General features: G+C 40.3%; 1 protein-coding gene across 2 annotated transcripts in view; it reads left to right on the forward strand.

The window, feature by feature from the left end:
- Positions 1 to 11739, forward strand: part of DIAPH2 (diaphanous related formin 2) — a 402614-nt gene extending 390875 nt beyond the window's left edge. For both annotated transcript variants that reach the window (XM_066640285.1, XM_066640286.1), the window contains one exon: positions 4274 to 11739. In XM_066640285.1, coding sequence (XP_066496382.1) covers positions 4274 to 4338 — 65 coding nt within the window. In that variant the 3' untranslated portion in view covers positions 4339 to 11739. The remainder of the gene's footprint in view (positions 1 to 4273) is intronic.
- Positions 11740 to 12852: the final 1113 nt, after the last annotated feature.

Raw genomic sequence — 12852 nt, forward strand, 5'->3', positions numbered from 1 at the left:
CTTTTGGCTGTTACAGGAACAACAGTCATCCCAGACGCAGCTAGCAAACGAATGAAGGCAGTTACATTGTATTTGCATATTGGACATAATATATTCATTGCATCTCCAGTTTGGCACATTTTATTACAATGTCAAAATGTGCTTGAAAGAGGTCTTACAATTAAAATGAAAGTCTGTGCTCAGCTTGCTGTGCTTTTTGACAGTTTAAAAAAGGAAGATTTTCAAGAAAAAAAGTTTGAAATTCATCCAGAATCACAGAAGTTACATAGTCAATTAATGTATCTGCAAATGGTTTTGAAATCTCCCTGAAAATTAGTTGTGTGTTTTTTTGTTGTTTTTTTTTGGGGGGGGGGGAGTTTTGTTTTGTTACAAAAAGGCTACTTCTGAAATTTATTTCTGTAGAATGTCTGTAATCAGTAAGCTTTAAAATGATAACTTGCTTCATATTTCAGTTATTACCAGTGGCATAGCTAGAAGGGGGTTCAAAGCACTAAGTTTTGCAGGGAGCCTCTCTGCAGCATGCAAGCAGCCCCTCCTCTTTGGAGCCATTCCTGGCTGTGGGAACAAAACGGAGATGAATTCCTGGCTCCAAAGGGAAAGTACAGGGACACTTACACACCGCAGAGAGGCTCCCTGCAAATCTTAGTGCTTTGCACCCCTCTAGCTATGCCACCGTTTATTACTATACATGTGGGTTACACAGATTAAACCATGGTTGTATAAGAGATGGTTGATGAGGAGGTGGAGTCACTATAGCACTGTCTACAGGTCCATTAACACACTGCCTTAGAGTGCAGATTGTACATGTAGTGGTGCTTGAGACCAATCCCCAAGCTGTACTACTGAGCCCAAATCTTTCCAGGAGACTATGCATGCATAACTGGGAATGCACCACTTATGTATTCTTCTGCCTTGAAAGAGTGTTGAACGCTTCCTTGAGGAGGACCAACCTGTAAGCATTTCAAGTTATTGTCAGGGATCTTTTTTTCTCTGTGTGTGCAGAATCTTCCCTCATGCCAGCACTCGCCTTGTTTAGCTGCACTGCTCTATGTAACTATCTTCAGAGCAAAAGAGGGAACAAAAGGAGTGTTTAGGAACTGTCATCCAGAGGCAGTGAAGTTTTCGGGAACAGTCAGAGCAACTCAAACTTTTGGTTACCTGCTAAGCCTGCAATGCAGCTTCAGCTGCTCCTGTATTGGTGTCAACCTTGGAGGGCGAGCTATGAAACCAACAGCTTTAGGATCACCACTGAGGTGCATCATAGATTTGCTGCTTAGCATGAGAAGGGGTTTCATCACAAGATCTCAGTTACCACTCTGATGTGTACTCATTTACATTTTGTATCATTTGCTTTAACAGAATTGTCCCCATAATTTTTGTGCTTCCTAATTGTGTTTTACTGATGGCCAATACACCTCCCACAATGTTTTCCCCAACACAGATATTATTGGAACTGCTCACTAGCCAAGGATATTTTTATTTGTAGCTGTACAGTTTAATAGACTACCTTTCTAGCTCTTAATAGTCATTCCTTCTGTGCTACAGCTGTTTCTAGGCACAACAAATGACACTATTTTGTGTGTGTGTCCCCTCTTTAGCCACTTGGAACAGATAAAACAAGATATACTGGATAAGTCTGCTGTAAGCAACTTGTTCACTATACTCCCAGGGCCTACAGTCTCAAGCCATCATAAATCAACAGAAATTTCAAGAGAATTTCAGGGCCTTAGAGAGACTTGTCTGGCTTTGTACACTCAACCTCCAAAATGCAGCTTTAGGATGTAACAACTGGGGAAGGACTATAACTTAGGGGGTAGCACCCCTGCTTTGCATGCCAGAGGTTCTAGGTTCAACCCTGCCAGTTCCAAGAAGGACTGGGAAAGATTCATGTCTGAAACCCTGGATAAATCTGCCAGTCAAATAAGAAGCTAGGCAGATAAACCAGTGGGCTGACTCAGCATAAGGTGGCTTTCTGTAGATGGACTGCAGATTTGTTAACAGGATAGACAGGCTATCTTCTCTACCCTCCCATCCTTTATAGCCACCCCCTCCCATATTCCTTGAGCTAATGGAGTAAGTGGCAGAACAGTGCCCAAGTGCCTTCGGCATTTACTTTTGCATGGCAAAAGCAGGATATAAATCTTAAATATAATAAATCCTATAAAGCAAAGGTTTCAATAGTGTTTAATGGTTCACATTTTCTCCAGATTGTCCCTCAAATTGGTCTCTGCTATAACAGGAGTTGCCTGTAAAGTACCAGTATTAGCAGTACAAACACAGCAGACAGCGGTTGTACTTTAAGTAGTCTTCTGCTGTGCAAATGCTATTTGCCAAAGAGATATTCCAATATTGGTGATATTCACCAATCTCTCCTTCTCTCTGCAGCCACTTGCATCCCCTGAATATTTGTTCCTCAGGAGGTACAGGGAACTGCAGACATCATTAGCCAAAATCATCTTGCCCTTGTTGCACTCCTTCTGCAAGCAGAAGATGACCTTATCATACAATCTAGTGAGTGCTTCTCAAACTGTTGTACTTGTGTGTGTGTCCCCACTTTAGCCACTTGGAACAGATAAGACAGGTTATACTGGATAAGTCTCCTGTAAGCAACTTGTTATTGCTATTTGCTATTCCTATAGTTAAAGTTCATCTTAACCTAATTTTAACTGTATCGTTATACAGTTATACACATATTTTTGTTCATTTCTTTTTTCAAAAAGCTTTCACTCTGCATTTTTTTCCCCTTAAAAACTACCTAACCTCCACCCCAGCCAACAATCATAGCTGGGAGCCTTTCTCTGGCCTGGACTGTGTCTTTCCTTCTCCCATTTCTTCAACAAACTTAAGCACTCTAGATGGAATGGCAAATATTCATTTTAGGAGCACCGCACAATTGTAGGTGTTAATTTAAAAATTCAGGAGTCTGGTTCTGCATTCTGTCAACAACATGATCCCAGAGAGAATATCCCCTGGCTGTTTGCACCAGCCATTATACAAACTCCTAAACTGTTTAAACAGAAAAATTGTTACATGGGAAAGTTTTCAAAGGGGAATGACTAGCCCAGAATAAGCAATCACTTCAATCTGTTAGGCCTAGGAGATGCTTTCATCCCACAGTGGGAATGATGCAGACCTGAATCAGCAACTAGGATTTTTTAAAGAGCATGGTGTGCTATTCTTTTCCAAATGTTTGTGTAGGCTCTGTACCATCTCTGTAAGGGTAAATCAGAATACAAAATGTGAATTAGATTCACATTCATGCCTCTCTCACCAGGTATAGGGACCAGGGAGCCTTATCTTTGTTGTGGATAGTTGGGTGTGGAGAAAGTAAACACAGGCTTCCTGCTTCAAATTCTCACACCCCATTAACTTACACAGAATTTATTCCACCTGAAGGGAGAAAACTACCACCGTATTCACCTTCAAGCTCTTGTTGCACCTTGCTTCCTACCCACAACTTTTTAACACCCTTTTCTGACATACCTCATTCACTTCTCTCAGAAGGTGCCAAGTTTTGCCATACCATGCATCCTAACCTGTAGCACGCCTATGTCGATTTCATCCATTGCGTTTACTGCTGCTAAATAAATCTGAAGAAATAGCATGTTCATTAAAAAAAATGATCTTTAAAATTTTGCTGAGGGTTTTTAGCTTAGGATGGGTTATTCTTGCAAGACGATTATTCACTGCAATAATTTACTATGTATAATAGCTCCTACTGAAGCTGTTGTTAATATTGTTCATCCAGGGAGATGTGTAGGAAATGGCAGATTTACTTACACCAAACTGAAGATTTTATCTCTGCATTGTGCTGGGTGGGGTGTGCACAGAGGGAATAGTTGCTATCTCATCAGTTTCTACTTTGTGTAAGGCCTGGTGAATTTTCCCTATGATAAAAAGGGATGACGTGCCTTGCTCTTTCCCAAAGCTACTCGGCAGAGAGAGTTCTTTATATAGCAACACTTTCCCCCCATCATTTTAGTTGTCATCTGCTATTTCCAAGGGGAGAGTGCTGCAGGATTCTTCCAATGCTTTTATCACCCCAGCTCCTTTGATCAGGAAAGTAATTTATTGCTGATTGCAGAACTCTTGAACTCCGCCTGGAAACTGCATGCTGGAACGTCTCTGATCCACCCTCCTAGTAATTTATTTATATATTCATTTGAAATTATTTTCAGGGCTGCTTGAAAACTCTTGACATTGCAATATCCATGTTTTAAAACATTGTGCTGTTTTGTTTTATTTTTTCCCCCCTTTCCCTTTTGTATTCCAGATAACAGACGAGTAACTTTGGAAAGGTCACGTTCCCGCCACAACGGAGCTATCACAGCAGTCTGAATTCTTCCCTGTCCCCCATGCCAAAGAACTGGAGAAGTATTTTATTTCCTTTCAATGGAGACATGGCGAAGAGCACTAAATAGGTGAAGAGCAACAGTGATCAGTAATGAAAGTCAAATGAATTCCAGGGAATAACAAGCAGAAGAATAAATATTATTTTTACAAAAAGTTATTACACAAAAAAATAAAAATGGACTCACTGTATATTACTAACACGATTCTCAAAAGCTGTAAGCAGTGTTAAAATATGCAGTTCTCTCTCTTCTTTAGTATTACTTGCTGCTGTTAAACTGGCAGGTGACACCACAATCCAGCATCTTTCTGAGCAGCTCAGCTTAGTTTGAGTGGGGCTTGCACTCTGGTTTGTGCCCTTAGTGTGAGGGGAAAGGGTGTATATGACCTATGGTTAAAAAATGTTAAAAGCAAATTAGCTGCTAAAAACAAACACAGTCAATGAAAGACGACAGGGAGTCCACTTGTAGTTCTTACTTTGACAAAAATTTTTTGCATATTAATGAATTCAGATATGAGCTGATATTGCACACATCATAAGAGACCCATTTTTGTAAGCTTGAGAAAGTGCTGTATAGCCCCATCACTTTCCTTAGAATCTTATCTCAAGTCTTAAGCGTTATGAATTTAGCTATTTTGGTTGCGGTTAACTTTATCAGAAATCTACAGCCTCCATTCTAGAGAAGATATATAGCTTATCACTGCTTTAAAAAAGTTAAGAATTAAAAAAAATAGAGAATGAGAACATAGGATTGTACCAAAGTTAAACCATATCATTTGCAGAATACGTTTTTAACTATATTTAAATATGTATTTTCTAATTATGCACTTATATAAACTTTATACAGATATTTTGGAGGAAAAATTCTTACCTGTCCTATTTTGATGGTTCTGAAATTCCTTTGCCTTTGGTTAAGCTTTGGAAGACAGTCTACTAATACGCAGTTATTCAGGATTTGACTCTTGAGGTACACGCAAGAGCACAGTCTAGAAAAGCTGTGCTAGGCCTGGTTGAGGTGACCCAAGCAATTCACCTACTTACTTCCATCACCTTACATCTCTCCATTTGGCCATTCTGACTTATGGCCCTTTCTCATTAGCCAGCAGGCCACCAATCTATGGTAGCTGTGGGTTTCATGTGTTTATTTTGTAACATACCCTAACAACTGCTCCTCCCACACTTCCAGTGTAGTCTTACCTCTGGGAAAGATTTGGCAAAGCTGTCAAAGCTTTTCTATCCTGCATGCAACATGATGAAATGCCTGTTTCCCCTCTCCTGCTGGTGATTATATAGGTTCATTTAGAGAGGCATAATACCTCATACCAGTTATTTGCACCAGTAGTTTACAGGGGCCATGTTAAAAGGATAGTATGTGACTGGTGGAGAGAATATTGACTGCACAGCACCATAGCAGTCTATAGGGGAAGGGGGTTAGTTTCAGGTGAGCAGGGAGCCAAAATTCAACCAGTGGACAAAGGTAACAATCTGTTATTGTTTCCTTAGCAAGGTGTTTTGTTCAGTACCATATGCATGAATGAGATCAAATCCTCACAGCAACCCAAACCCTTCCTTCCATTGTTGTTTCCCGTTGTGTGTTTCTGTACTTCAAGAAAACTGTGCAACAGGGACACAGTGCAGATTTTTCCCAGACTAAACAATATTGCACACACCACCTTGCCTCCCATTTACTTATGGAGTATATGTAGGGTTTTATCTTAACCCATTTTTGCCCAGTCCACAAGTGTATACATTTTCTCCCTATTACGTATATGCAGCATTGGGCAGAAATGGCTTAACAAGTCCACATCACAGGTTCAACAGCAATGGTCAGTCTTGTGATAAAGCAGGGATTTAAACCCAGACTTTCCTGAGCTGGTGCACTACCACTCTTCTCCCGTGCTGACCTCCTCTTGGGGAGGAGGTCGAGATTCAGTGTTATATGGAAGGCATGCAGTCATTTTTCCATCCACTACTATTGCAACACATTTTCAGTGGTGTATTTTTTAAAAATTATTTGCTCACATCGTATTGTATGGCATTGCCAAAATTTGAGGGAAGGAGACTGCTTTTGTTGATGTTTACTGTGTTGTATTTTCTGTGCATTGGCATTGTGGAACACCCCCCCCCCCCACCAGCACCACCACATAATGCCTAGAAACTAGGCAGCAGATTAGGTGCATGTCCTCCCTGCTGTCACTTGCAGTGCAGCAGGTCAGTAGCATCAAGGAAGGAGGGCTCTCGCCTATCTGGGTGATGGTGGGGAGCAGATAACGCAAGAGACCATCATCCCTTTTCTTTCCCTGGTGCCATTTTACAATCACTAGAGGCCCTGAGCCCCAGTTCTGCAATGAGGACAAGACATCCAGGAATGGTAAAATAGCATGAAGGTGTCAGTCCACTGGTTCTGTTTTCCTACAGTTGTCCAGTAAGCTTCAGCATGGGACCTGACTTTAGTGGGGAGTATCAGTGGACTCTCCCTGCCCCAGGTGTTAACTGGGGCACATGGCCCCATCTGTGGAGCCTCTCCCTGCTGTTTGCATCCAGTCTCTTAAAGGCTCTAGTGAGGGGTTGTCGAAATTCCCCTAAACTGGAAACTATCAAATAGCACAATTTGCATACTTTCTTGAGATCTCTGTTCTTTCCATTAACAAACCTACATCATCTAGGTTTTTGGTCAAAATACCCTATATTTACCTCCCACCCTGACTTGAACCGATAAATAAGTAAAAGGAATAGCGTTTTTATTGCCCATATACATTTTCTAATTCACATATTGAGACTCAAGAAGTGTCATACATAAAGGCCAAAATCTAATGTATTACTAACATATACATCTTTTGAAGCAACGTACTGAATCTCAGAAATGACATAAGTAACTTGCTAGAAATTTAAACAGCCAAAACGTTAAAGCAATTATCAAAGCATCTGTGAGCATAACCTCTTAGTACACCAGAGATTTTTTTAAAAACTGTAGCATTAATTATTATGACTGCATCATTTCTCATTTCCTGACTTTGTTTTTGAGCAGCCTGGTAGTTGGCAATGAGATTTTAAAGAATCAAATTCTGGCAAATTTAAAAACAGCCCTAAAGATTTTCCAATATTACAGTTTTGTTTTTTTCCTACCCTAGTCATTTTATTCTGCATTTGAAACATTAATGTAATTTAATGGACATGTTACCTTCTAAACATTATTTCTGAAGTAAGAAATTAGGGTAAAAGAAGATATGTGTAAATAGAGGGCGCTTGTATTTATAAATTCTAAAATATTTTCTGAATTTTATGATCACAGAGTCTTTTGATAACTTTTCATTCTCCTTAAAATGCAGATTTTAAACAAAAAAACATTGAGATGATTCTCACATTCACCATATGTTTAGATGGTGTGCTCATACATATGTGCAGTCTAGAGACTATAGCACCTTTTTCAAAACTGCACTTGCCTTATTTTCTAATCTTCAATGTGAAATTTGAGAACTATATCCAATTATATATTTTTATTCAAAAAGAAACTATCCACCAACCCCAAGGAAGCAAAGGGAGGTGCTTGGTGGATAATCCTCAAGTTATTCACAGTAAGTAAATCACTGGAGCCTTTTGTAATCACCACTTAGAAATGCAACATCCATGTATTGTAAAAGACCATGAGTATGAATATAATATGTAGTCCAATACTGTAGAATATCAGTAGGCATGTACATTTTAAACTCTGACAAAACTATCATTTTTGGGTGGTTTCCCAATTTTGCATCACTCAAGAACATTCTTTTAAAATGTATGAAATTGAGTTAATTCTCATTCAATACAAGTGCAGAAACACACACACCCTACTCTTTAAAAAACATTGACGTTATCCAGAAGATTTTGTTATGCGCTAGCCACTACTTCCTGCTCTGTATGTGTACATGGTGTGTATTCCCTCTCCTCCAGGAAAATGGGCAGCACATTTTATGTACCATTTAGCAGGCTATGATCCTGCAAATACCTTTCCCCGTCAAGGAGTGACATCTTAAATCCTGACCTTAGTTTTTACGTGGTGTACAAAACAAAGGAAAACAAAATCCCTGCCAAATATGAAGCCCTTTTAGTCAAGCCACTTTAAAAAATATGAAACCACTATGATATTATTTAAAAAGCAAGCCCCAAAGTGACATTCACTTTATGGTGGGTCTATATTTTTATTTAGATGGTTGAGGGTAAAACTTGCCTGTTGCTACTGACCACTATTTTCAAGCTTAAATATATATAAATGTATATGCTTAGTTCTTTGGCATTTATATCTGCATATATAAGTGTATGTACTACCTCAGAGTGCAATTTAGCTATGTGCAGATTCCCTCTTTCTCTTCCTCTCCCTTTCCTACTCCCCCACAGAATATAGATCAGTGTAAACAGAGGCCCAGAGGAGATGAAATGTTGGAGCTCCGTGGTCAGCTCTCTAATCTTTTTAATTTTTTTATGGATCTCTAACATCTCACCTCGTTTAGACCTTAAAACTTGTATTTTGCATTACAGCCTTGCCTTTAAACTTGACAAGTTTGGTCACTGGTTCCAGAGACCTTCATGAAACTAAGAACCAGTTCAGGTGACACTTTTTTCAACTGTAAGATATCACCTGAGTGTCAACCAGTGTGCAAATCTCTTGAACACCCACAACCAATGAGTCAGGAACTCATGGGTTTCAGTGCCTCACCCTCTGCCATCTTGGTGGCACCATTTACCATCGAGTGCAGCATGTGCTGCAACCCCCCCACGCGGTGCATATGCAACTGAAAAGAACATCATCCAGATCAATGTTTGGTCCAGTTTTCAGGGTTACATTGTGTTCAACAACTTAGATAGCAAATTCTGTTGCCCATAACTTTTGCACCGCTCTAAGTATTCAGGGAATCTAAATCTTAGTGGAAATTTTACAGTCATTTACAATTAAAAATAAAGGTACTTGCAAGAAATTCAATGTCACTATGTCGACAATGCTTGGCCGTTCTCCCAGTGCAGCTCTTGTCTCTCACCCACTCCATCCCTGCTGTGGAGAGACAAAGAGCCATAAGGAACATCAGCGGCACTTTAAAAGGTCAGGCTGCAATTCACACATGCAGAAAGGCACAATTCACATGGTACAATTCTTTCCAGGCCCTTTAACAGCATGTCTGAATTGGTTCTCTGGCAGATCGGTTTTGAGGTCCCTGCCCTACTGAGCTGTTAACAGATTTTCTACAGCCATGCAGATACAAAAAGGATGCTAATCTGTGTACCGTTTCGATTGCGGGAGAGATTTGCAAAATCTGTTGCCCATCGGATTGCCTGCAGACAAGGTTTGCAACCTCCCATTTAACCTATACATCCATATAGAGTAGCCTTATATCACCTCCTATAGGAAATATCTAAAGCATTTGATAATTATGGGGAAAAAGAGGGGTGGGGCAGACCATTTAATTTAAATTGTACTTTACATGAAGTATAATATTAATATCCACATAATTATGGGAGGATGGAATCTGTTGATAACTGCACAAATGCTGTCACATTGTATCACTCACAATGTTTGTACAGGGTTGTAGAGCAAAAGACATCTGTTCTCCTATGCTAAGTAAAAACCTGCCTCACCTGTGCTCTGGTCAGAGCACTGCTGTGCAGCCAACGCATCTCATACATTGTCATTATATAGTTAACTGTTTAAGAAAGCAGGTGGTAGAGACATCTCTTTACTTCCCACCCACGTGCCATGATGTCTTTTAGCTTTAGATTATTGTAGGTTCAAATAAGTAAGCTGCACCTCGACTTGGCTTATTTCCCTTTAAAAGTACCAGAAATCAGCCTATAGAGAAGCCCTCATACCCTTATTCCAGATGAGTAAAACACCACTGTCACTTACCCTGTGCACACACAATCACTATTTAGCATATAGGAGTGACCCAATATCCATGGGGATTCCATTCCAGACTTCCCCTGTGGATACCCACCCCAAACATGGTCAGAAAGTTTTTTAAAGTCCCTCTTTAAGTCTGGGGTGAAACTCAGTGGAGACAAGGGCCTTCACATGACCGCAGAACTGGCTGGAAGAAGCCAAATTGCCTGGAGCCCTGCAGACACAGCTAAAGCACTGTGCAACAATTGGGCAAGTTACTGGGGGCTTCTTTTTTTTTAACTTTCTGAACATGTTTGGAGTGGGTCTCCAGTATCCCCAGCCTCCCCAGCATCTGCAGATAAATGAAAATACAGCTACCAGATCTGTGGATACCAGAGCCTGGCTGTATTATTCATGAACATCGATCAGTGTGAAACCTACTCTTGCGTGTTATCAGTTATCAACATAAAAATAATTAAAGTGTGATTCTTAATATGTGCACTTTACATGGCACATATCTGTTGTGCGTGCATACGGTGATCGCTCCACTTCCATGTCCTGCCAGTTTCAGAAATGTCCATAAAATGTATGTCAGTCTCAGCATACCTGTGGACTCCCAGAAGTAATTTAAATACTGATCAGGACCTTGGCTTATCAGCTCTGGAGTGAACCTTGCATTTTCAGGAAACATGTTTGTTCACCCACCACTGTAGAAGCCAAAGTAAAAACTGAGTTGAGAAGCTCAATTCAAAGCCCTCCCCCCATCTCAAAGTCATTTTGCACATTGCATGCATGTCTGAAAGCATCATTAAGTCTTCTGAGGTTCTTGAAATCCCCCAGATGTAACTGCATGCACTATATGAGAATAAACATGCATTTCTGCTGCTGTTTTTGAAAAATGCAGTTGTACAGTAAAACATAAAAACATTCTCTCTGGCTTGCTTATCTTAATGCCCTTCTCTACCTCCAAGCAGATATTTAACCTACTGTATCAGCTTAAATACAGTAAAAACTGTGCAGATGTAAGACTAATTGATTTTCAGTACAGGTTAACCACATAACTCTGAGCTGGATGGATGAGCTTTAAATACTTTCGCTTCAGATTTCAAAAAATACATTCCCAGTGTCATTCATTAAAAGTTTCAACACCTTAAACCCCTACACCAACACCCCTAACTGCAAACTAAAACCTATTTTGGTAATTCCAGAACTTGGTCATCAGCAGTTTCCAAATTTTGTAAAAAAAAAAAAAAAAATCAACTTTGCTTTGAATAATCTTGTGCAGTTGCTTATGTTTATTTAATATCTCTTGATCATCATCATTTTGAAGTCACTTTGTGCAACAAAGTTCAGGGTTTTATATTTAGGGGGGTTAACTCTGAAGTGTCAAATATATTTGTTTCAGATGGGCAAGGGAAATATCTTCTGTAATGGCTAATTAAAAAAACAGAGAGATTATGTTCTTTTTAAACTCCGTCAATTCCTGGTGGTACAAGTTTAAAAATGTTACAATATAAAGCAGTCATTGAGCACATTAAAACTGGTCTCTGTTTTATTTCAAACAATGCAAATCACTATATGTTATTTTTTTGTTGGCAACCTTCAGTCTCGAAAGACTATGGTATCGCGCTCTGAATGGTGGTTCTGGAACAGCGTCTAGTGTGGCTGAAAAGGCCAGTTCGGAAGTGACAATCCCTTACACACTGGGAGCAAGTGCAGTCTGTCCCTGGTCTGTCTCCCTGGCTATGGGCCTTCCTTCTTTGCCTCTTTGCCTCAGACTGTTGGCCAAGTGTCTCTTCAAACTGGGAAAGGCCATGCTGCACAGCCTGCCTCCAAGTGGGCCGCTCAGAGGCCAGGGTTTCCAACCTCAACAGGGTTGTTGAGGTCCACTCCTAAGGCCTTCAGATCCCTCTTGCAGATGTCCTTGTATCACAGCTGTGGTCTACCTGTAGGGCGCTTTCCTTGCATGAGTTCTCCATAGAGGAGATCATTTGGGATCCAGCCATCATCCATTCTCACGACATGACCGAGCCAATGCAGGCGTCTCTGTTTCACTATATGTAAGTTGTTGTAAACATAATAAACCAGCTAGACATACATGGATATTTTAAAACAATGCATTGTGCTTATATTAAATAAACTGGCTGAGTAACTCAGCAGGAAAACATTATCAGCAAGGTCAGGTCCAAACCTTCAATCCAATCAAAGAGGGGCTCTAGTTTAGTGGTTTGAGCACAAGCAAAAAGACCCCAGTTCAACCCCTGACATCTCCAGGGAAAGCAGAGTAAAATTCTTGTCTGAAACCTTGGAGAGCCACTGCCAGTCAATGTCGATGATGCTGACTAGATAGATTATCAGTTCAGTATCTAGGTAGTTTTCTATGAACACACAACCAATCCCCAGCAGCTCCAGGTAGGACTAGGAAAGTTCCATGCCTGAAACCCTGGAGAGTTGCTGCCAGGGAGTTTACACAATATTAGACCAATGATCTCAGTCTATATAAAGCAGCTTCCATCCTCCAGATGGGGATCTGGGAGGATGAAGGGCACAACTTATAGTTCAACTTCAGAGGTTATTGACCCCTGGTTATTGAATCGATGCTTCCTGAACTATGAAAACCAGGAAACAAAACTCAGTTGAACAGTAGGCAAGG

This window comes from Tiliqua scincoides, chromosome 12 (genome assembly GCF_035046505.1).
Source record: "Tiliqua scincoides isolate rTilSci1 chromosome 12, rTilSci1.hap2, whole genome shotgun sequence".
NCBI classification, from domain to species: domain Eukaryota; kingdom Metazoa; phylum Chordata; class Lepidosauria; order Squamata; family Scincidae; genus Tiliqua; species Tiliqua scincoides.